The 24064-nt window shown below is 43.3% G+C and overlaps 2 protein-coding genes across 13 annotated transcripts in view; one reads left to right on the forward strand and one right to left on the reverse strand.

The window, feature by feature from the left end:
* LOC129761766 (syntaxin-binding protein 5) overlaps positions 1-7310 on the reverse strand; it is a 722498-nt gene extending 715188 nt beyond the window's left edge. For 5 of the 12 annotated variants that reach the window (XM_055759525.1, XM_055759526.1, XM_055759520.1 and 2 more), the window contains exon 1: positions 6381-6968. In XM_055759525.1, the coding sequence (XP_055615500.1) occupies positions 6381-6524 (144 nt within the window). In that variant the 5' untranslated portion in view covers positions 6525-6968. The other 7 variants (XM_055759517.1, XM_055759518.1, XM_055759514.1 and 4 more) reach the window with 7 other exon arrangements.
* A 6474-nt stretch (positions 7311-13784) lies between these two features.
* Positions 13785-24064, forward strand: part of LOC129761241 (uncharacterized) — a 138316-nt gene continuing 128036 nt past the window's right edge. The window contains exon 1 of the mRNA XM_055758957.1: positions 13785-14194. The gene's annotated coding sequence lies outside the window, so the exon portion shown is untranslated. The remainder of the gene's footprint in view (positions 14195-24064) is intronic.

Raw genomic sequence — 24064 nt, forward strand, 5'->3', positions numbered from 1 at the left:
GTTCGGTTAAACCTTCCTGTTTAGCTATTACGTTTGCCACTCGCCACAGCTTTCACAGTTGGAAAATTTCTTCCTATCCAGCTTGTGACATATTGTTCAGTAAATTACATTTAATGCGACGTGCCGGAGAAGCAGTTTGCCACTCACTGAAACTAATTGTTGCCTTGATGAGCGCCGAACCGAAGCTGCTCTGTTCTTGATGCGGGTTTTCTGATTGTCGTGAGCAGCTTTGCAAGCCAACTCGAGCACTCCGACGGCCGAAACTCTATAATCGCTGTTAGGTATACTGGTGCTCCGGCACCAATCCGTTCGGCCTAGTTACCCTTGCGGAGCAATCAGTGAATGCGACCAACAGAGAACTGGAGACCTGCACGGTTCGAGTGAGACTTTGCCTTTTCCTTAACTTGTCCTCCTTTGTTACGTCCACGGTGCCGATGCCGTACAACCACACGGGTTTACGGTTTGAAAGAAAATAAGATATTTTTTTGGGGTCCGCGTGTTTTATACTCTAGCGGTACACACTCACAGGATAGAGACAAATCGGCAGACTCAGCCAGAGGGGCGAGTCCAACGAGACGAACGAATGAGCGTTAAAAGGGAGCGATGGCAAAAAAAATACATTCATTACGATTTGTTCGCTCGTTGGATTCACATGCAGGCTGAAAAGGGTCCTTTTCAGGATCACAAAATTATCTTCAATCTAAAGAGTTTATTGTTTTGTTGTCACTCGATATCCCCATCTTGTTCGGCTAAACCTTTCTGTTTAGCGATTGCATTTGCCACTCGCCTCATCTTTCACAGTTGGAAAATTTCTTCCCATCCAGCTTGTGACATATTTTACAGTAAATTACATTCAATGCAACGTACCGAAGCGCCACTCAGTGTCGCATTGGAGGCGATTTGAACCTGTAATTGAACATTTGCGATGACAGTGGTACAGTGTCGACTTTCAATGTGCGGTCATAATTTGGATCTCTATGTTTACAAAAATGTCCAACTAAATAAGTCGCATTACATGTCCGTCCAATTAGCTAAATGTCGAACTAATTGTAAATTACTGTACTTTCAATCTGGAAACAATTTAAGAGTTGGTGAAAATTGAATAATCTTGAAAGTCCCCAACTATCAATAAGCTCAGAACTACTGCCAAATTCACATACTCATCAGATCCTGGCAAACAAATTATGAAAACATCAATTTGTGTTTTATTATTATTTTGGATAATGTTTTAGAACGCATTGAACTTTATTTCCTAAACTCTTTTTTTGGAAGGTTTAATGGCCCTGAAAAGCGCCTTGTTTTATGGAATGGTTCCAATTTAGAAAACTTAGTACTCGTGGTTTTGAAAAAAAAAAACCATTTCGAACGCCCTCGATGCCGCCTTGTTCTGGATTTGCCACCAAAGCAGATTGTAAAAAGAACAAACTTTTTTCTTCTGCTACCTGCTGCCGTTTTGCGATTGCGTTTGCCACTCGCCACTCGCTGCAACTGCCTGTTGTTGTCTTGATGTGTTCTGTTCTGAATGCGGTTTTTCTTATCGTCGCGAGCAGCTTTACCAGCCAACTCGATCACTTCGGCGGCCGAAACTATATAACGGCGGTGACTGGTGCACTGGTACTAACGCGCTCGGCCTAGGTACCCTTGCGGGGAACTCCATATCAACACGGTTCGAGCGGGACTTTGCCTTTCCCTTCACTTTTCCTCCTTTACCATGTCCAGACATGGGTGCTTGGGTTGGTTTGTTGATGTGTTGTGATGCGAACCGATGTGGTGTACGGTTTGAATGAGAATGATCGTTACGGCAGCGGAGCGGGGATTTTTAAGCTGACTGGCTGCCTCGAGAATTACGCATGTGTGAGACTGCGACCAATGTTTCGTTCATTTTTTCTTTTTCCTTTCCAATCGTGCTTCATTCTATTTCGCTGCTGCTCTGGTTGCCCGTTTTGGTCGGTACGATTTGAGGAGCACAAAATGGACCAATAAAAAATGGGCACATAGTGAATTTTGAGAATGCTTGATATTTCACAATTATTCAATTATTTATCTCAAGAAAAATGAAATGTTATTCGTTATGATAGATGCGTAGATATATTTCCTATCAATTGATGCAAAAACCTTTGCGATCTATTGAGAAATGCTCGAGTTATAAGCGTTCCAAATCTTGCATTTTTTCGTACTTGTTCAGTGCCTAGATTTCCATTTCACCCCCTATATCTTCCGGTTAGACGTAGTCCTACGTCAAAAACCATTTCGAACGCCCTCGATGCCGCCTTATTCTGGATTTGCCACCAAAGAACAAACTTTTTTCTTCTGCTACCAGCTGCCGTTTTGCGATTGCGTTTGCCACTCGCTGCAACTGCCTGTTGTTGTCTTGATGTCCATCGAACCGAATGTGTTCTGTTCTGAATGCGGGTTTTCTTATCGTCGCGAGCAGCTTTACCAGCCAACTCGATCACTTCGACGGCCGAAACTATATAACGCCGGCTAGGTGGACCGGTGCACTGGTACTAACTCACTCGGCCTAGCTACCCTTGCGGAGCAATTGGCAGACCAACACGGTTCGAGCGGAATTTTGCCTTTCCCTTCATATTTCCTCCTTTGCCATGTCCAGACATGGCTGCTTGGGTTGGTTTGTTGAAGTGTTTTGATGCGAACCGATGTGGTGTACGGTTTGAATGAGAATGATCGTTACGGCAGCGGAGCGGGGATTTTTAAGCTGACTGGCTGGCTCGAGAATTACGCATGTGTGAGACAGCGACCAATGTTTCGTTCATTTTTTTCTTTTTCTTTTCCAATCGTGCTTCATTCTATTTCGCTGCTGCTCTGGTTGCCCGTTTTGGTCGGTACGATTTGAGGAGCACAAAATGGACCAATCAAAAATGGGCACATGGTGCATTTTGACAATGCTTGATATTTCACAATTATTCAATTATTTATCTCAAGAAAAATGAAATTTTATTCGTTATGATAGATGCGTAGATATATTTCCTATCAATTGATGCAAAAACCTTTGCGATCTATTGAGAAATGCTCGAGTTATAAGCGTTCCAAATCTTGCATTTTTTCCTACTTGTTCAGTGCCTAGATTTCCATTTCACCCCCTATATCTTCCGGTTAGACGTAGTCCTACGTCAATATAATCTGACTACCCTTCCCTTTGCCTCTATCCAGCTAAAGAATCATATAGTTTGCACTCTCTGAAACTTAAAAATCAGGATCTGCTACATTAGCTGAATATGAATCATTCGCTTTGCGTAGTCGATCCTGCTGTTTCATGATGCATGGAGAGGTCGATATGCATATGTTGGAGGCAAAGCAGAAAATAAACTTTCTGCACCGAAAGCGTTTATGATGGTTCTGCTTGCGTGTCGGTGTATCATGAAGTGCGAATCGATGCAGAGTTGTCTCGTTCTCTTTTGTGTCGTGATTTGCAGTACGTTACAACAAAAGGATGCCGCTGGGGGAAATGATTTGTGTATGATCATATTTGAACGAACGAAAGCGATTTTTTCAGTGAATGGATCATTTGGCAAACACTGCTCAACAGAGAGAGCAATCCAGATTCAAGCGCGGAGCACGGCGCAAATTTCCCACGGCGCTGACAACCAAACATTTCATCTGTGTTTCGGAGCGGGCTCATTCGCCAGAGCGCATGTGTGCGCAAGGAGTGGGACCTCAATTGGGTACAAAAATCTTGTTGCGCATCAGCACCGAGTTGCATTCTGAAGACTGGTGATGGTATTCCCCAATATTCCCAGACATTCTTTGAATTCCTTGATCTTCCCTAATTTCCAAGGTTTTCCCTGATCACTGCCCTTTCAAGTTAAAAATAGTTCCGACCAGTACGACACCCAGATCCGAATTTAACACAACCCCAAAGGGTTAAAGATTTTCACTTTAACACGTTCGTCGCCCAATACGCCGCTTTTGAGTTTCTTGCGGGGACCAACTCACGGATGAATCATCAAATGAAGATCAAACTTAGTTTATAGACAACTTTTACATTATCTAGTGAATTTTTTTTCAAGACGAATTGACAACAGTAACACTTGCCAAAGTAATCTTCTACGGGTTTCGCAAAAAATGTGCAGCACGAACCATCCGTTGATGAAATTTAGTATGAACATTATTTTAATATGGTTATGATTTTATTTTATCTCTACAATTCATTTAGATGCCTATTCTGTCAAGTTCCTTTTGAAAACCTATTCAATTTGAACGAGGAAAGTGTCACCCATATTTGGGTGATGGAGCGACGAAAGTGTTAAGCGCCACCAATTTTTGATATGGTGAAATTCATCCTCACGAATACGTTTTTCGTGCTCCCGTGGCCGAGTGGTTAGCGTCATAACTAACATGCCGGGTGTTCGGGTTCGATTCCCGTTCTGGTTGGGGGAATTTTTCGTCAAAGAAATTTCCTCCGACTTGCACTGTGATCACGCGTATTCTAGAGCTTGCCACTCAGAATGCATTTAAGGCGTGTTATTTGGCATAGAAATCTCAACTAAGTACTAATAAAAATGACGCAAGTAATACTACGTTGAGACGGCGAAGTTCCTCTAGGAACGTTAGTGCCATTGAAGAAGAAGAAGAAGAAGAAGAAGAATACGTTTTTCGCACCATAAGCACCAAACATTGAAACATGAAAATACTAAATGTAACCGTACTTTCGTATCGTTCTTATTCACTGAAAGTTTTGCTCACCACATGCATGCCTACATACGAGGCATGGATATTAAATAACGAGACTGCGCGCCTGGAGGGCGCCCTAGAGTGGTGAGGGGAAAAACGAATAGTGCGTTCGGTAGCTTGAAGTGTCTGCTATAAACGCACGAAGACACGTTTTTGTTACTATAGTAGTTTGCGAGCAGCAGTGATTTGATGGAACGTGGTTTGTAGCGCGCGTCGGCATGTGTGACGAAAAACACGAACAACAACGCACCTGCCCAAATCGCGCTGTCGGTGAAGCAATTTATATCCGATGAGGACATTCCAGTGCTCGAATATGCTTCGTACTCGCCAGATCGAGCCCAATGCGCCTTTTTTTCTCTATTCCCCAAGATCAAATCGGTGTTGAAAGGATCGGGTACCTTTCAGTCCGTAGAAGAGGCGAAGGAAAAAGCGACGCGGCTTTTGAACGCCATCACAATAGAAGAGTTTCAGCACTGCCTCGAACAATGGAAAAAATGCACGGAAAGGTGTGTGAGGAGTGAGGATTGAAGGGGATCATATTGTTGTACCGTAATTTTTAAAATATAACCCTTTTTCGTAACCAGTCTCGTTATATAATAGCCATACCTCGTACATCCCCCATTTGTCTGATATTGAATTGAAAACCAAATGATTCATAAATAATTCATTAGTAGTCCCTGTAATGATTTTGTCTTTTGTGTTTGAAGGTAATTTACTGTTTTTATAGAAATAAATCTTAAAATTGTCGTTTTGTATTACCGCTATTGTTTCGAATAGAACAAATTACATAGTAGGATCAGTTCTAATAAATGAGGGTCATATGGCGGGTTTACATTAGGGAGATCTATAGCTATAGATGGATTTATTCACGTGAAAATAGGTGTAAACGGGTGAGAATAAATATGATACACTTATTCGAGGTATATATAACTTGAATAAATTCAGCATATGTAAACGCTTGTGAATTTCTCACTGGTGAGAAATCACTAAAGTTGGATGCAGTTCTACTTCAGGTGAATAAATTCACCGAAAATATGAAAATATTCATTATAGAAGTTCACGCTAGTGTAAACGGTTGATGCGATTTTATAAATCTCATCATATTTCTTCACATGAATATATCACTAGTCTAAACCCACCCTTAGAATGCAAAGGGTGTAAGTAATGATCGATTTCTCTTCATCAACTTTTTCTTTAGTTAATAACTCAATTGCAAAAACGTTCCAATTTAAGTTTGCTATAGAATCTGACAGGTGAGGTTCTGGCCTATCTTCCACATTGTCAAATACAGCTGGGAATGTATTTGGGGCTAAGCTATGACCAAAAAAGAGAGTCGTTGTAGAGAAATCGATTAAATCACTTACACCCCTTTCATTCTAAGCCCCTCAATTGATTTTACTTATCTTGTTGAGAACGGGTTTTTTTTAGATGAATAAAGGACTTACATTTATCCTTTGAATATTTTAAATAAACAACAACAAGCAATAAAGTTGATTCCAATGTAGATGTGTATGGTGCGCTGAAGGTAATTTAGGTAGCTATACTGACAATTCATTGTATATTTTTCTCTGATTCCAAATATTAATAATAAATAACAGATGCTTTTATGCAGAGACGAAAATCATGACGATTTGTTAGAAGTAATGACTATGAAGAAAAACGACCACACCCCATGTTTTATAATTTACCTTGCGCAATTGAAAATGTTCAGGTCGCAACGTTTCCTGAATTTCTTGTTCTGTTATATTCCTTGCTGCTCCAAGGGAAGAGGTCTGATTCACTGTAGAACTTCGAAAGCCATCCAAAACTCCTTTGAAAGTGAATTTTTTCATCTTATATGCGAAGGCAAGCGATTCACTATCGGTTTCCTAACAGTATCCACTTCGTCAAGATACAATTTTCACATTTGAGGCTTCACTCTTAGCTTTTCTTTAGATAATTATGATATTGAACAATACATCCAAACATTTACATCACGAAATAAACGAATAGTATTTTCTATAACGAAATTTAAACATATTTTCCGAACAATCACTTCAACAAAAAAAATTTAAAAAATTTACTAATAACACCAACGTTATAATAAACCATGCTCAGTGATTTACTCGCTCAACTCATAGATTTCACAATTCAAACATTTCACAAATTTGTCAATATTCGCACGATGTCGCTTGTTTTTTTTTGTGGAATTCATTATGGCCACAAGGAAAATACAGGCACATTTTCAACAAGGTCGTCACAGTTCCTTGTTCTCTATGTGCCAAATATCGGAGGTAAAGACTAGAGACCAAATTTTATCTTCAAACACTTTATGCGGAACAACATTTCTGACATGGCGTGTGCGCAAAACTATCCTCATTCTATCACCCGGGGTAAACACAGCGAATTGTTCGCAAATCCGATCGAATACCACCGAACGATTGCTGTCGAAGGAATTGTTACATTGTCAAATTTAATTGATATGTTGTCAATAGCTCACGTTCAACACTCTTTGTGTTATTTTGCACTTGTGGTGTAAACAATAATCAATCTAACAATGAAAATATTTGACAGACAACTGTGGGACGAACAAAATCTGCTACTGCAGTACAACAATTGATGTGAGATGACAAACATGTAATCTCTCTATCTCTCTTCGTCCCGTTTAACCAAGCTATTTAAATAAAAGGTGGAACGTTGTGTATGTGTTTATAAATACAGATCGTATTCAAGCAATTCGTGTTGACGGCATTGAGCAACGTTCACTACTTCAGGAGAGCGTCAAAGATAATAAATTATTTCAGGCGTAATGAATACCTTTTTAAAATTAAAATTATGAATAAAAATTGACTTCTGCTTATCAAATTAGTGTTCTTGGGTTCAATCGAACTCTTCATCGTTTGATCTTCTAATTGGCCCTTTACAATTTCCTTCTACTACAAATTTCCTATAATATTTACCAAAACTTCTACTATTTTTCAGACGCAATTTTAGCTCAAAATTCTTGATTCACTTGCAAATAACATATTTTTCCTCACATGGAATACATGTTTGATGCAGAAAAGTAAATTTTTATTTATAATTTTATTTTCAAATTGCAATTGCAATTTTCGCTTCACATAAAGTGACCAGATGGTCAAAGGTCTAACGCGGGACACAAAAATTATAGGAGGTTGTGTCCAAGATACGACCGCATTGTTGACGTAGAACTACGCTGTTATTTTATATAAGTCGTTTGTTTATACCTTCGGATATTATTCTATAATGCTGTGAAATTTTAGAAACAACTGCTTAGTAGAATAATCTCTGAAATGATTTTTTCATTGTAGAATCAGTTGACGATAATTGATTGATGATTCATTCTTGCCCTCGCAAAACAATCGTATGTCGCAATTTATTTCATGTCAATGCATTGAAAATTTACCTCGAATGCTATTCCGGTGGCCTTTTTCGAAATTGACTCGGCTACAGTCGATTATATACATGTTGAACCAGCACCATTATTCCATATCTCACAACAACATCAATATATCTTTGGCACCGCATGTAAACAACAACAATGACAACACTTGCAAGTATCAAATATCATGCTACATGTTATTCAGTATTGCCTCAAAGGAATCGCACCTCTAGATATCGTTCGTACAAACTAAGCGTAAACCAAGCGTTAACCATTGCATGCATACAGAGCCATACATTGGTGTCGTATTCAGGGTTTCAATTCAATTTTAAACACGACTATTCGATCCAACAATAATCCAGAGACTCACTCTAATTTCCATGAACTCATTATTAGAGGCAGCCGGGTGACGTCTTTAGAGAACCCCCATTGAACTGACAGGAGCCAACATATTGGGTATCCCACTGACATTTTCCCTTTGTTTTCATATGAATTGGGTATCCCACTGACAGTTCTGCTTGAGATTTTGCTAACGATCCTAGCATCAATCATAGCACCCGGCTGATTAGAGGGATATTAACATCTTGCTTTTTGCTTCATTCTCAGCTCTCCATATTCTGTACATAAGAGAATGAGATCGATTTTTTATTTCCGAATTCCTCTCTCTGCAATGTTCTCATGTTAAGAAATATTATGCAAGTTCCTTTCTCTATCCATAGAGTTCTATATCCATGATTCCTTAAACTCAGGTTCGTCAAGTATCTTATCAAAGCTACAGAACAGACGAATCACTAATTATTTATATTCCTAAAAAAATTCTGAACCGATAAACTTAGCTAGTATTTTTTATTCATATCGTTTCTCCCACAATTGGTGGCTTGAAACTATTAGCAATATAAACATTTCTCATCATTTTGCGCTATTCTCAAAAGAAACGCTTCTGTTAATATTACTGGCCTCGAAAAGAGTTGCATTACTTTCTCACACTCGAGAGAAGCGCAGGTGTCACCCTTAGTGGAGGAAGTTTTGCTACTGGCAAGCAAAACCTAATCACATACAAAATTCCAGAACATTTACTTTCTTGATGACTAAACAAGAGAAATAAACTCTTTTTGTTAATAACAACCTCGAAAACAGTAGCAATGCTTCATTATGATCAATATTAGCGCAAATGCAATCCTAGTTGAAGGCAGTTTTGCGACTGGCACGCGAACCCAAGTAAAGGCTGATTTAGACGATTCCAGTCAGCGCTCTAGTTGAAGTATCCAGTGAATAGAGAACAGACACTCTGTTCAAGTTAGAGGCCAATTAATTGTTCGATACTGGTAAAAGTAACATGAACAGAGTGTCTGTTCTCTGTTCACTGGATACTTCAACTAGAGCGCTGACTGGCATCGTCTAAATCAGCCTTAACTTATAACATTCCAGTAAGACATTCAAGATGCTTGGTATTCCCAAATAATTTTTTGGTGCACAACCTTAACGTCTGCTTCGCCATAACGTCGGTTTAATGCATTGATGCATTCTCAAAGGCACCAACGAAGCCCTTATGAAGACGGAAAATAAACAATGTTAACCTGCTTGGAAAAAGACTGAATTATGCCACACAACTTGTACTCTGCTGTAACACCCATCGATGCGAATTCGCTGATGAGTTTGTCAAGAGCGACCGCCTTCACCACCAGCGGGAGGAGCTTGATTTTGGTTGCTGCCTGGGCGTTTACATTTTCGACCGACGCGCCGAAATCGCCTACTTCGCTGTTGTTCGGTGCGGTGTCACATTTGAACACCGCGTGCATCATTAGATGACGCTTACCTCGAAATTTTATTGCCCCTGGCAATGCGTTCGTTTTTTGCAGGGCTCTAGCCTGCCTTCCTCTTCTTCTTGCTCATCGCACACTACGCGAAGCGTCCAATTTATGACGCGGAAAGAAGAACACACGATACGAATAACGCGAAAAACGAACAGAAAAATCAAACGACGATTTCCAAGTTGGATTACCACAGGTGGGGTCCAATCTTAGATCGAAGCGCAGCGAAAGCAAAGTGAACTGGATTACTCAACAGTCCGATGCCGAATGAAAGTTTGCCTTTTTTTTGGCAGACTTATCTCACTTCTTAACTAGGCGAACCTAGCCAGAATTTTCACCTGCCCCCGGGCTTCTGAATGCCAAAGGGGGACTAGGCTCTGCGGAATGCACGTATCTGCATGCTCGTGCTGTTTCAGTCCTGACCGAGAAATTGTCGGACAATCGCGCAGGTGCTAAGGATGACCGACTTTTGGATGCCGGCCAATTCCTTCTCCATGTTCAACACCTTTAGCGCTTCCAGAAGTGTCTTCGGGACAATTCCAGTTCCAGAGAGAACGACTGGAACAATTCTTGGGACCTCCCTTAGCCCCCACAGTTCCTTGAGCTCCACGGCCAATGGTCGGTACTTGCAGATTTTGCGACCGTGGGTCTCCTCCAGATTCTGGTTCAGTGGAATAGCGACATCGATGATGGTGACTTTGCGGTCGCTCTTGTCGTAAACCATTATATCTGGGCGGTTGTGGTGGATCGAGAGGTCGGTCAGAACAGTGCGATCCCAGTACAGCTTGAAACGGTCATTTTCCAGGACAGGTGCAGGCAGGTACCGGTAGTTTGGTACGTTGTCTTCCAGTAGAGCACATTGGAGCGCCAGTTGTCGATGAACAATACGGGCCACGTTGTTGTGGCGCTCGGTGTAGGCTGCGTTGGCCAAAACGGGACAGCCTCCCATAATGTGCTCTATGTTTTCACCTGGTTGATGGCACATCCGGCAAATGTCATCAACGTCTTGATGCCAGACGTACCGCCTGCAGTTTCTCGTCGGCATTATCCTGTCCTGGATGGCTATCATGTCGGCTTCTACTACTGAAGAGAGTTCACCACGCGTTAGCCACAGATTAGATACGGCCTTGTCGACGTGTGGCCGGTCCAGTTGATGGGGGTGGGCACCATGCACTGCCTTCTGCTTCCAAGCTGCAATCTTCTCCTCCACTGTCTGCAAATTGCAGTTGAGTTGGTACTCCTCTTGCGCCAAGTGCAGAGCGCTGTATCCTCTGTCGGCGGCGCAGACAGCCCGGTATAGCGCGTTTTGGTTGGCGCGTTCTGCGAAGTACTCGCGCAGTTGTCGTACCTGGGCAACACACAGTGCAGATATGTCGACTATTCCAAGTCCCCCTTCTTTGCGTGGCAGTGAAACTCTCTCCAGTGCCGATTGAGGATGGTGCATTCCGGCCTCTTTGAATGCTTTCCTCATCCTCCTCTCAAGGTCCTCTAGGTCAGTTTTGCTCCATTTGACTACACCAAAACTGAAGGTCAGCAGGGGAACCGCGAACGTGTTGATCGCGCGTACCTTGTTCCCCGCGTTGAGGAAAGTCCTCAGGACACAGTTCTCTCGACTCAAGAGCTTGTCTCGCAGCTCCGTCTTGATGTCGGAGTGGCGAATCCCGGTGAGCTGTCGGAATCCAAGATATTTATAGGATTCGCCACGAACCATGTCTCTTATGAACTCGCCGTCATAGACCTCGTAACCTCCGGATTCGGTAAGCTGCCCTTTCAGCAGATGGACACAGCGGCACTTGTCGAGGCCGAACTCCATGCAGATGTCCCTGCTTATGTCTTCGACAACCCGGATAGCTACACCTAGATGCTGACGTGAATCAGCGTAGACCTTGAGATCATCCATGTAGAAGGTATGGGTCACTTCTTCGTGGGCGCCGTCGCCATACCTTATTTTATAGCCATGACCGTTTCTATTGAGCGTCCTACTGAGGGGGTTCAGTGCCAGACAAAACCAAAGCGGGCTGAAAGAGTCGCCTTGGAATATCCCCCTCTTTATCTGCAGCGTTCTAGACTGCAACACATTTTCCCCATCACTGAGGTGCAGAGACGTACTCCACTGCCTCATCGCATGCTGCAGGAACCTAACGACGACGGGATCAATTTTGTAGAGCTCCAATACCCGGACGAGAAACGAGTGAGGTATGGAGTCATAAGCCTTCCTGTAATCGATGTAGGCCATACTTAGGTTCCGCTGGTTATATACCGCCTGGCCGAGTATGGCTGCGTCGATGATGGCCTGGTCTTTGCAGCCATGCGTATTTTTCCTGCATCCTTTCTGCTCTTCTGCGATGATGTGATGCTGTTCGCAGTGAGCAGAAACTTTGGCGGTAATTATGCTGCTCAGTATTTTGTACAGACTCGATAGGCACGTTATCGGTCTGTACTTTGATGGGTTCAATGTGTTGCTGTCTTTCGGGAGGAGGAAGGTGACGCCACGGGTGGCGAATTCAGGAAGGTTGTGTGGGTCACGTAGCACCTTGTTGAAGCACTCAGCTATCTTTGGATGTGCGACGGTCAGCTTCTTGTGCCAAAAGTTCTGGACACCATCGGGGCCCGGTGCTGCCCAGTTCCTCAGGTACCGCGAGGCTTCGCGGACATCGTTCTCTCCGACGATGATAGCTGGCATCTCTCCAATTTCACCACAACTCTCCTCCTCCCGTCTTAACCACATTTGCCCTTCGCGATGTTGTACTGGGGTTTCCCAAATACCAGCCCAGAAGTTCGTCACATCGCTAATATCTGGCAAACCTTCGCGGTAGTCGGGCTTCTCGTCGCTAATGTGGTCGTAGAACGCTTTTTCGTTATCTCTGAATATCCGATTTTGTTCCTGGCGCTTTGCAGAGTCAGAGTAACGTTTCAGCCGTTTAGTTAGGACGCTCAATTGCTGTACCAGTGTGTCGAGTTTTTCCGTCAGCTGGTGAGCTCCCAGCTGGCGAAGTTCAGTAGGCCGCACGATCACAGCAACTTGGCGACATAATTTCACCGATCTGCTGCCTCTTTTGTACGCCATCAGTCTTCCAATTGCGGCGCGCTTGTTTAGGATCCGTTGCTCCAATCTCCTTCGCCATGGAGGCTCACGCCTTTCACGGAGATGTTGGAGCAGTCCGCCTTTTGGCCTAATACGGTATCCTAAACTTTTGGCGGTCGCCACAGCAGCACAGTAAACTTTCAGTTGCAGCTCCTCCATGTTCTCAGCATCAACCAAGTGCAGCGGAAGAACGTGCTCGTTCATGAGCTTTACTGCACTTGTCAGCCTGCGGGAATGCTGCAACTTCGGGATCCTGGGGCGCGACAAAGGGTCCGTGTCGCGGAACTGTGAGATCGCCTCGTCGTAATGGAAGACAAGATCGCGTAGTAGTTGTTGATCTGGCTGTGGATCTTCCGGCTCAGGGGGTTGTTGTACTGTGGCCTCCACTGGTGCTGATTCGCGTGCCCCACTCGCGAATGAATTGCTCAGCCGTACTGAACTTCGTCTCGACACATCGCTTGCTCTGCTTGTTCTGGAGCTTAGTTCTCTCTGCACCTGCAGCTTGATCTCGTCGACTTGCGTTTGGGAGAGCATATTGTTGCGTACAATCGCTCTACGCCTCGCGTTCATCGCGTTTTGGTCAAGCCTCCCGACGAACTCTGGATACGCTTCCTCGAACATTGCGAGTATTCGAGGGCGACCGCTCATGTCCGTCTCCAAAGCAGTGCAGATGTAATAGGCGCGGATCACGAATTCATTCATTTCGTGTGTCCACATGATCCGTCGCCTAGTAGTACCCATAAGTGTGGACGACTGTCGTCTGACAGTCGCAACACGCCTCGTAGGCGCAGCGTTTCGTTGGTGATGTCGATGGCTGCTGTTTCCGTGTGGCGGTAGCTCTTCGGGTTGAACCCGGCTGGTGGCCCGCTCTTGCACATCGCCCTCCAGCCGCTGGCCGCTCGCTCTTACGCCCGTTCCAGGACCAGCTCCAGTTCGGGGACCCTCCTCGGGTGATCGCATTCGTAGTATTCGTCTTGACCTTAGCTCCATTGTCTGGGTGTATCTCCTTTGCCCGGGAGACAGCGGGTTGGCAGGCCTCCATGACCCGGGAGGCCTTCCCCGGGAGAGATATAGCGCTCTGACTCGCTCGCACCCCCTCACTTAGCCACTTTCGACACCCGTTCTCGGAGCCAAGACCAGGTGTGTGTTTCCAGTTCACGCCCGATCTAAAAATGTCGTCATATGATCTTCGTGGAGGCGTGAGATAGGAACATTTGAGACCAACAGGTAGGCTCCTACCCTAGTGTTGATCCCCATTTGAGAACTTTTTTTGGGGCAGACTTATCTCACTTCTTAACTAAGAGAACCTAGCCAGAATTTTCACCTGCCCCCGGACTTCTGAATGCCAAAGGGGGACTAGGCTCTGCGGAATGCACGTATCTGCATGCTCGTGCTGTTTCAGTCCTGACCGAGAAATTGTCGGACAATCGCGCAGGTGCTAAGGATGACCGACTTTTGGATGCCGGCCAATTCCTTCTCCATATTCAACACCTTTAGCGCTTCCAGAAGTGTCTTCGGGACAATTCCAGTTCCAGAGAGAACGACTGGAACAATTCTTGGGACCTCCCTTAGCCCCCACAGTTCCTTGAGCTCCACGGCCAATGGTCGGTACTTGCAGATTTTGCGACCGTGGGTCTCCTCCAGATTCTGGTTCAGTGGAATAGCGACATCGATGATGGTGACTTTGCGGTCGCTCTTGTCGTAAACCATTATATCTGGGCGGTTGTGGTGGATCGAGAGGTCGGTCAGAACAGTGCGATCCCAGTACAGCTTGAAACGGTCATTTTCCAGGACAGGTGCAGGCAGGTACCGGTAGTTTGGTACGTTGTCTTCCAGTAGAGCACATTGGAGCGCCAGTTGTCGATGAACAATACGGGCCACGTTGTTGTGGCGCTCGGTGTAGGCTGCGTTGGCCAAAACGGGACAGCCTCCCATAATGTGCTCTATGTTTTCACCTGGTTGATGGCACATCCGGCAAATGTCATCAACGTCTTGATGCCAGACGTACCGCCTGCAGTTTCTCGTCGGCATTATCCTGTCCTGGAAGGCTATCATGTCGGCTTCTACTACTGAAGAGAGTTCACCACGCGTTAGCCACAGATTAGATGCGGCCTTGTCGACGTGTGGCCGGTCCAGTTGATGGGGGTGGGCACCATGCACTGCCTTCTGCTTCCAAGCTGCAATCTTCTCCTCCACTGTCTGCAGATTGCAGTTGAGTTGGTACTCCGCTTGCGCCAAGTGCAGAGCGCTGTATCCTCTGTCGGCGGCGCAGACAGCCCGGTATAGCGCGTTTTGGTTGGCGTGTTCTGCGAAGTACTCGCGCAGTTGTCGTACCTGGGCAACACACAGTGCAGATATGTCGACTATTCCAAGTCCCCCTTCTTTGCGTGGCAGTGAAACTCTCTCCAGTGCCGATTGAGGATGGTGCATTCCGGCCTCTTTGAATGCTTTCCTCATCCTCCTCTCAAGGTCCTCTAGGTCAGTTTTGCTCCATTTGACTACACCAAAACTGAAGGTCAGCAGGGGAACCGCGAACGTGTTGATCGCGCGTACCTTGTTCCCCGCGTTGAGGAAAGTCCTCAGGACACAGTTCACTCGACTCAAGAACTTGTCTCGCAGCTCCGTCTTGATGTCGGAGTGGCGAATCCCGGTGAGCTGTCGGAATCCAAGATATTTATAGGATTCGCCACGAACCATGTCTCTTATGAACTCGCCGTCATAGACCTCGTAACCTCCGGATTCGGTAAGCTGCCCTTTCAGCAGATGGACACAGCGGCACTTGTCGAGGCCGAACTCCATGCAGATGTCCCTGCTTATGTCTTCGACAACCCGGATAGCTACACCTAGACGCTGACGTGAATCAGCGTAGACCTTGAGATCATCCATGTAGAAGGTATGGGTCACTTCTTCGTGGGCGCCGTCGCCATACCTTATTTTATAGACATGACCGTTTCTATTGAGCGTCCTACTGAGGGGGTTCAGTGCCAGACAAAACCAAAGCGGGCTGAAAGAGTCGCCTTGGAATATCCCCCTCTTTATCTGCAGCGTTCTAGACTGCAACACATTTTCCCCATCACTGAGGTGCAGAGACGTACTCCACTGCCTCATCGCATGTTGCAGGAACCTAACGACGACGGGATCAATTTTGTAGAGCTCCAATACCCGGACGAGAAACGAGTGAGGTATGGAGTCATAAGCCGTCCTGTAATCGATGTAGGCCATACTTAGGTTCCGCTGGTTATATACCGCCTGGCCGACTATGGCTGCGTCGATGATGGCCTGGTCTTTGCAGCCATGCGTATTTTTCCTGCATCCTTTCTGCTCTTCTGCGATGATGTGATGCTGTTCGCAGTGAGCAGAAACTTTGGCGGTAATTATGCTGCTCAGTATTTTGTACAGACTCGATAGGCACGTTATCGGTCTGTACTTTGATGGGTTCAATGTGTTGCTGTCTTTTGGGAGGAGGAAGGTGACGCCACGGGTGGCGAATTCAGGAAGGTTGTGTGGGTCACGTAGCACCTTGTTGAAGCACTCAGCTATCTTTGGATGTGCGACGGTCAGCTTCTTGTGCCAAAAGTTCTGGACACCATCGGGGCCTGGTGCTGCTTTTTTTTTTTTTTTTTTTCTTTCCATTTTTATTTATTCTTGTTTGATTAACAATTTTTATAGCACAAATTAAGTGATTCCGCCGCCTAGGCTTTTCAAACTTTACCTTACTATGAAGTATTACTAAACCAATTAATAGCTTTTCCTATCGGATACTATAGTAGCTTGAACAGATAATGTTACTCTTTTTCAGTTAAGATTATATACTAAATCTAAACTAACCTAATAAACCTAAAATACTCTAACCTATCTATGTACAAATACTTACAAATTTATTTACACATGAAATATTATGATTTCTAAGGATATAGATCCCTGATTGTTTGCCATTCAGAATTTCGGGCTTTGATTCGATGTCTTCTTTCAAATAATTCAATTCTTTTATCAATTGGGTCAAAACCTGCCAACCGATGTACTTCTGCTGTGTGCGTGTGCCGTGGAAGTTTTAAAATTATTTTCAGGAATTTGTTCTGAATAATTTGAAGCTTTTTTAAATGTGTTTTTGCGCAATTCTTCCAGACTGGAGAACCATATTCCAACATGGGCGAAACTATTTGCTTGAATATCGCTAATTTGTTAGCAGTGGAAGTTTTGGACCGTCGAGCAATGATTGGGTAGAGATTCTTGAGAATAATTATTGCTTTGTTCGCACGGTCATTTTTGCGATTTTGCGATCGGAAGATTAATTTGCTATCTAGGATTATGCCAAGATAGCGAACCTCAGATGACCACTCAATTTCTCTATCCAACACCTTAACCTTCGAGGTCGGCTTCAAGCGATATGTGTTGCGGTGTGGAAAAACTATAGTTTGTGTTTTGGATGCATTTATCTGAATTTTCCATTCTTTGAGGTATTGAGTATAGGCATTAATTCCGATTTGGAGCCTGGACACAAGAGCACATATGCTTCGTCCGCTGTAGCTTATTGCAGAATCATCTGCAAATAATGATATCTTGCCACCTCTAGGCAATGGAGGAATGTCAGACGTATACATACTGTAAAGTATCGGTCCCAATATACTGCCTTGAGGGACACCAGCAACAACACTATACGGCTCAGAGAGAGCACCAGCAACACAAACCATCGAGGTTCTATCTTGAAGATAGTTGGATATTATTTTCACTATATACATGGGAAAGTTGAAGCTAGAAAGTTTGTATGTAAGGCTATCGTGCCAGACATTATCAAATGCCTTTTGTATGTCCATCAGTGCTAGTACTGTGGTTTTTGATACATCTCTCGATCGCTTGATGAGATTGGTGACTCTCTGTAGTTGATGCACTGTGGAGTGCCCACGCCTAAAGCCAAATTGTTCATCCAGGTAGATATTATTCTCTTCAGTGTATCGGAGAAGTCTGGTGTATAAAATTCTTTCGAAGAGCTTACTTGTTGAAGAGAGGAGGCTGATTGGACGGTAGTTTACCGGGCTGGTGGGATCTTTTCCCGGTTTCAGAATGGGCACTACCTTAGATATCTTCCAGGATGATGGAAAATAACTTATCTCTAAACAGCGATTGAAGACTTTCGTCAAGAGAACATGTGATTTGGGCCCAAGGTTCTTTAGCACAATGTTGAAATGTCCATCAAAACCAGGAGCCTTCATATTGCGCGTGCTTTTGATGGTTTGAGCGATTTCATTTACCGTGACCTTCTGACTCGTCGGAAGTACATTTGGAACGTTGGATAGGTCAGAGATACATTGCGAAACCGTCACATCCACCGGACTAGGAATGCTTTGACCCAATTCATGCGATGCCCTAAATTGGTGAGATATAACATTTGCTTTTTCGAAAGATGTGAGATACAGATTGTTTTCAATTCTAAGAGGTGGTACAGGTTTTGGTTTGCTTTTCAGTACTTTGGTAAGACGCCAGAAGGGCCTTGAATAGTTTGGTGTATTTTTGAGATCCTTATTAAATTGTTTGTTTTTGAACTGTACTACTCTAGCTGCTATTATTCTATTCAATTTTTTGAAAATAATTTTACTCGTTAAATCTCTACTTCTTTGAAAATGACGTCTAATGCAATTTCTCAGCGATATAATACGTTTAGTTTCAGTATCCAATGTAATGAACTTACTAGATACAGATGAAGTCGGGATGCATCGGTTTTCCGCCTCACTGATGTTGTGTGAAAGTGCCCGCAGCACTCTGTCGATGTCCTCAGAAGTTTCAAGATTCGGATTTTCATCAATTCGTTCCTCGACAAATCGCTGAAGCTGAGGCCAGTTCGCCCTATGGTAGTTTCTCCTGAGATACTGTTGTCGCTGATGGCTGTTATGACTCAACTCGAAAACCACCGGAAGATGATCAGATGACATGTCTGTTAACACACAGGGTCTGGAGCAGCGGTCGATGATGTTAGTAAGTGAAATATCAAGCGTAGATCCGGTTCCGATTGAAGAGTAATAAGTTGGAGTATCAGGATGAAGGATCACATAATGTCCACTTTGAAGGTCCTCGGCGAGTAGCGTTCCATTTTTGTTGTTCCTCATATTGCCCCACGTTGAATGGCGGGCATTGATATCGCCGGAGATGATGAACTTTCCACACCGTCGAGTGAGTCTCTGAATGTCATTTTTGAAACGTGTTGCACTTCCGTCAGAGTATTTACATTGAGCCGGGTAGTAGATGGCAATCATAGTGACAGGCCCCTCTAGTGTTGACAACTCAATTCCGACGGCTTCGATGACAGATAGACAAAAGTCAGGTAATGTTTTGAACTCAAGTCCTTTTCGTACTGCAATGGCTACACCACCTTTTGCTGCTCCATATCGGTCCAGTCTGTAGACGGCATGATTTGGAAGACTGAAACTTATAATCGGTTTGAGGTGGGTTTCAGTGAGAAACGCGACGTCAATTCGGTTTGCTTTTAGAAAATCGATTAACTCCAGCTTTTTGGTAGCCAGAGAGCAGGCATTCCAATTAATTATTCGGGTGAATGATCTTAGCAAATTGCTGCATCATTTGCATCATCATTTTTTGCATCTCTGAAACGAGGGTTGCTAAATTGGTTAATGTCTCCACTAGCTGATCCGAGGGATGGTCCACAAATGATCGGGGATCTTGTTGATTTGTTTCGGAAGGCTACTGTTTTGTACCAACTGCGGGCTGATGTGAATTGAATCCAGGAGGAGGGCCGGCTGGAGGAGAGGTACGCTTTTGTTGCTGACCAGGTAATGGCAAGGGCACTAGATTTGGCACTAGCCCCAGCCGTGGTGGCTGAAGCTCGGGAAAATTATTGAGATCGATGTTTACTGCTTGCTTTTTCTTACGCTGGATAGGCTGGTTACGTTTAGCAGCTTCTATACGGATACGACGATACTCCTCTCGTTTAGTGCATATATTGTCTGACGACATGTGGTCGCCACCACAGTTGGCACATTTATAGTAGCCTTTTCCTTTCAGAGGACATTGTTCGGAGAGATGCAGTTGTGAACAGATGTTGCATTTTGGCTTCATGCTGCAGTTGCGGGTGCCATGTCCGAAGTTGAGGCAACGCATACACTGTGTCACGCTTCCAATTGGTCCTTTATACGCTTCCCACCTGACGATGCACTCGCTGATCGTATTAATAGCTTGCAATGCGCGTAGTGTTACACTCCCTTTAGCAAAATGCACCAAATATAGATAATCCCGATATCGTATATCCTGATTTTTACGGTTGATGGGGAAAACCGCTAATGGCTGCAGCTTAAATTTTTCCCGAAGCTCAGCTACTATTTCCTCGATATCCATGGATGGTAGACCTCTGATCACAGCTTTGAAAGGTTTTTCTGATGCAACGTCATGCGTGAAAAATGGCACGCTAGCCTTAGTCAGGTACGTTTTCGCTTTATTATAGTTTTCGCGGGATGAGGTGATTATTTTTATGCCCATTCTTGTAATGTGATACAATGCAAAAACGTCGATCGCTTGCATCGTCCGCTTAAGCTTATCCAGTGGGATTGAATCCACTACTAGCGGTGGAAGCTTTTGCTTCGTAGAGGTTAGATTCGCCGATGCTCCTTCGCCGTGATTAATTTTGTTAGTTGCTGATGTCGCCGTTGTATGAATTGATGCTAAGTCCTCCTCTGCATCAGCCAGTATCGCAAATCGATTGCTGTTGTGATGTGATTGATCGACGCTGCCGTTTTGTGAAACCGGACGGACCGTTTCAATGCTGTTTCGTTTGCCCTTCTTCTCATCAGGGCTATTCATCGAATCGTTGGGGGTGATACTCTTTTTCTTCCTCTTTCCACCCATATTCTCACTCGCGCGCTTTACTTCGATAACCGAACAAATTAAAACGATGTGTTTTGTTTTAAACGTTGACTACTAACACTGAATGAAACACTAGCCTGGAGAAAGGCTGTGAAAAGATATGTTCCACCACTGCAGCAGCTTTTATCCAATACGTCTGATCAGGATGACTGTCGCCGAATGAATGATGAAAGTTTGCCTCAGCGAGATCCACTGTTTATACTCTAGGCAAGTATTCCCCTTCATTCTTCTTCTTTTCCTTTGTTCACGGAGACTTTCGTTATTGATATCTCTGTTCGGGAAAGCACTCAAATGGACAGAACAAATGTATGGGAAAATAGAAACACTTAAAGTTTTCATGAATTTTAACCATTTATTAACCAGGGGATTCTAGTGTATAGCATATTAAACAAATCTTACGGAATTTCCTATTCGTTTAGTATGTAGATCGCCAAAATCCGTTCGCGGCAAAAATAGTTATTAACGTTAACTTTATTTCATAAAAACGTGACCTGTTTTCTGATTTGACACCCTTAATGAAAGACGTAGTTCTACGTCAAAAACGAAACGTTATGTATATACGTTATGTGAAAAAAACATAGTTTAGCGAGTCTAATTTATTCGTGACATGTGTCCTTGCAATTAAACCTGATCTGCATGATTTCTTCCTAAGCATCGTCATTCAGTTGCGATTTTTCGGAGGTTTACATTTTGTTTACGCCTGAAAATCACTCGCTCAGTTAGAGCATTAAAGCATGATTCAAATTCAATAATTTTCTTCAAATTACCGAATGGAATGCTCGAAAATTCAAATCCATTTTACATCCAATTTATCGTTGACGTATGCATTAAAAAAGTGGACTATTTTCGGATGGAGATGAAAAAAAAAACTACAAAAAATAATTAATGGAACAAAATTTCCTTAAATATTACGTTTATTAAGCCTACAACAAAAATTATTCAAGGCTGCTGATGAGCAGCAGCAGCACTGTCAAGCAACTTCATGATTTTTTCATACTATCAGCTTCACCCCACAGCAAAGGAGTTGGACATCCTGAGACACTTTGTGTCCACCAGACATAGCCGATCTGGTACAGTAGAACCCCGATTATCCGCGGAATACCCAGCAAACATAAAATCGTATAATTTTGCACGTGCTAAGTCTTACAAGAAATCCGAATAAATCATGATCGCATATAATATCAATCAAAGTATGTATCGTGTATATTTGAAATCGCATAAAATGTAAAAACTCAATTTTATATACCATTATCAAATTAAGTCGCAATACGGTATAATAAACATCAATTTTATGATGTACATTGTCGTAAAATATATTTAATCCGCATCATATGCGTATATTACGCTGATGCAGTTTGTTTGTCGTATAAGCGTATAATTTAAATCGATTCAGTACTTTAGTAAATCGTGTTGCATGCTGAAGAAAATCATGAAACAGTAAATCATATTAAATCCTAATAAAGAACATATTACATCATATTGAAATGTCATTAAAATGCTGATGCACTCGAAAGTTTTAACCGCTGTTGAATTAAATTTCAGATAGCCGCGCGAGATAGCTGGTGGATGATAATCCAAACGACCGGAGTTCGAACCCACATCAGAGCAGTTTTCACCAAAAATCAATCTGTGGTATTGTTCAGTCGCAAGCGCACTGAAGAGAGGATTGATCGCAAACTGAAGCAACGCCCTGAAGTGCATTTTATCGCCTTCCTGTTCGAACAAGATCGAACAGGAGAAATGCAATAACAAAGAGGAAAATAGCATGCTGCTCTGTAAGAGCAGCAAACGGTTCGAATTTAGACAGCAGAGCGTTAACAGCAACAGCAGCAAATTTGAAGCAGAACACAAAACGAAAACTACAGAAGACAGTTTAAGTTATTTCATGTATAGTTCAATGTATAGTATAAAGTTAAGTGAATTATAATGTACATAATATAGTTTAAGTGTGTGTTGTGTTTTGTCTCCAAAACAACGTGTCCCTCAATCCGCCACAGTGAGGTTAAAGTTTCCATGGGGAAACCCCGCTGCATCACTGCAATGAAGGCAATTTACATCGCGCCCATGGGGGGAATTTGGTTCTCTCACTGGGCAAGCTGCGTTGAGGCAGCTTTGGAATCGCGCAGTGGGTTTAAGCCAGCAGTTTACAGTCCACTGCATTTAAGACGCTACATTTTTTGGTCCTTCGAGCCGGATATTGAGCACCAGGATATGGAGAATGGTCATCGCTCATCGCTATCATCGTTGGAACACAATGCACTCTGGCTGGGTTGAGTGCATTCGCTGATTTGGAGACAAAACACACACGATTCAAGAAGATTTTACGTGGAAAAACAAAAAGACTTAAAGTGAATGATAAAGACCATTTTTGACGTAGGACTACGTCTTTCATTTCTATACCGGGGTGTAAAATCAATGTTTCGAAAACGAAAACTTTACGCCGGAGACCGATATTTTGAGCGTTAATAGCTCCTAAACAACTGAACGAAATGGTATGATAAACACTTCATTCGAAAGATAAAATGTCTACGCGTTATATACTTGTTACTTTTTCATCCAAAAACTTGTTTCAATAGCCTTAAAATTGCTTTCAAAACAGGCTATTGAAATCACCAATCGGTATATAAGCGAGCGCCGCTCGTAAACCCACTCAGTTATAATTGAACAGCGACTGGAGCATGTTGTCGCTGTTGTGATGAAGTTAACTTCGTTTATCATGAAAGCGCTGATGAACGGTGTTACCAAGAGCCTGTTTGTACACCTTAGGCCAGAAGGGAATCCATCAGGAGGAGAGTGATGCCACGATTCCGCTTGAAACATCGGAGCAGCCGCCACACACACACACATACACGCGCGGAACTCTCGTTGCTATCATCGTTGCTGAAAAATAATCTACCAGTTCCCCTGGGAATTGAAAAATACATTCATGCGAAAGAGTTTATTTTAATGTTTTCTATCCATACAACACTGCAACCAAATACATTTGGTTTTGTGATTTTTCAATCAATCGCAATTGACAGGAAAGCTTCTATTATTTTTCCCCATCAGTAGATAATTTTCGTATCCAATATTGGATGCATAACATGAAGAACGGAAAAATTTTCACATCGCCAAAATCATGTAATTTTCGAGTAATTATTTGCTTCCTACTCATATAATGCTGCGACCAAATACATTTCGTTTTGGATTTTCTAATCAAGTGCAATCAAAGTAAGACCACGTCTTTCG

The sequence above is a fragment of the Toxorhynchites rutilus genome, chromosome 1, assembly GCF_029784135.1.
Source record: "Toxorhynchites rutilus septentrionalis strain SRP chromosome 1, ASM2978413v1, whole genome shotgun sequence".
Taxonomy (NCBI): Eukaryota; Metazoa; Arthropoda; class Insecta; order Diptera; family Culicidae; genus Toxorhynchites; species Toxorhynchites rutilus.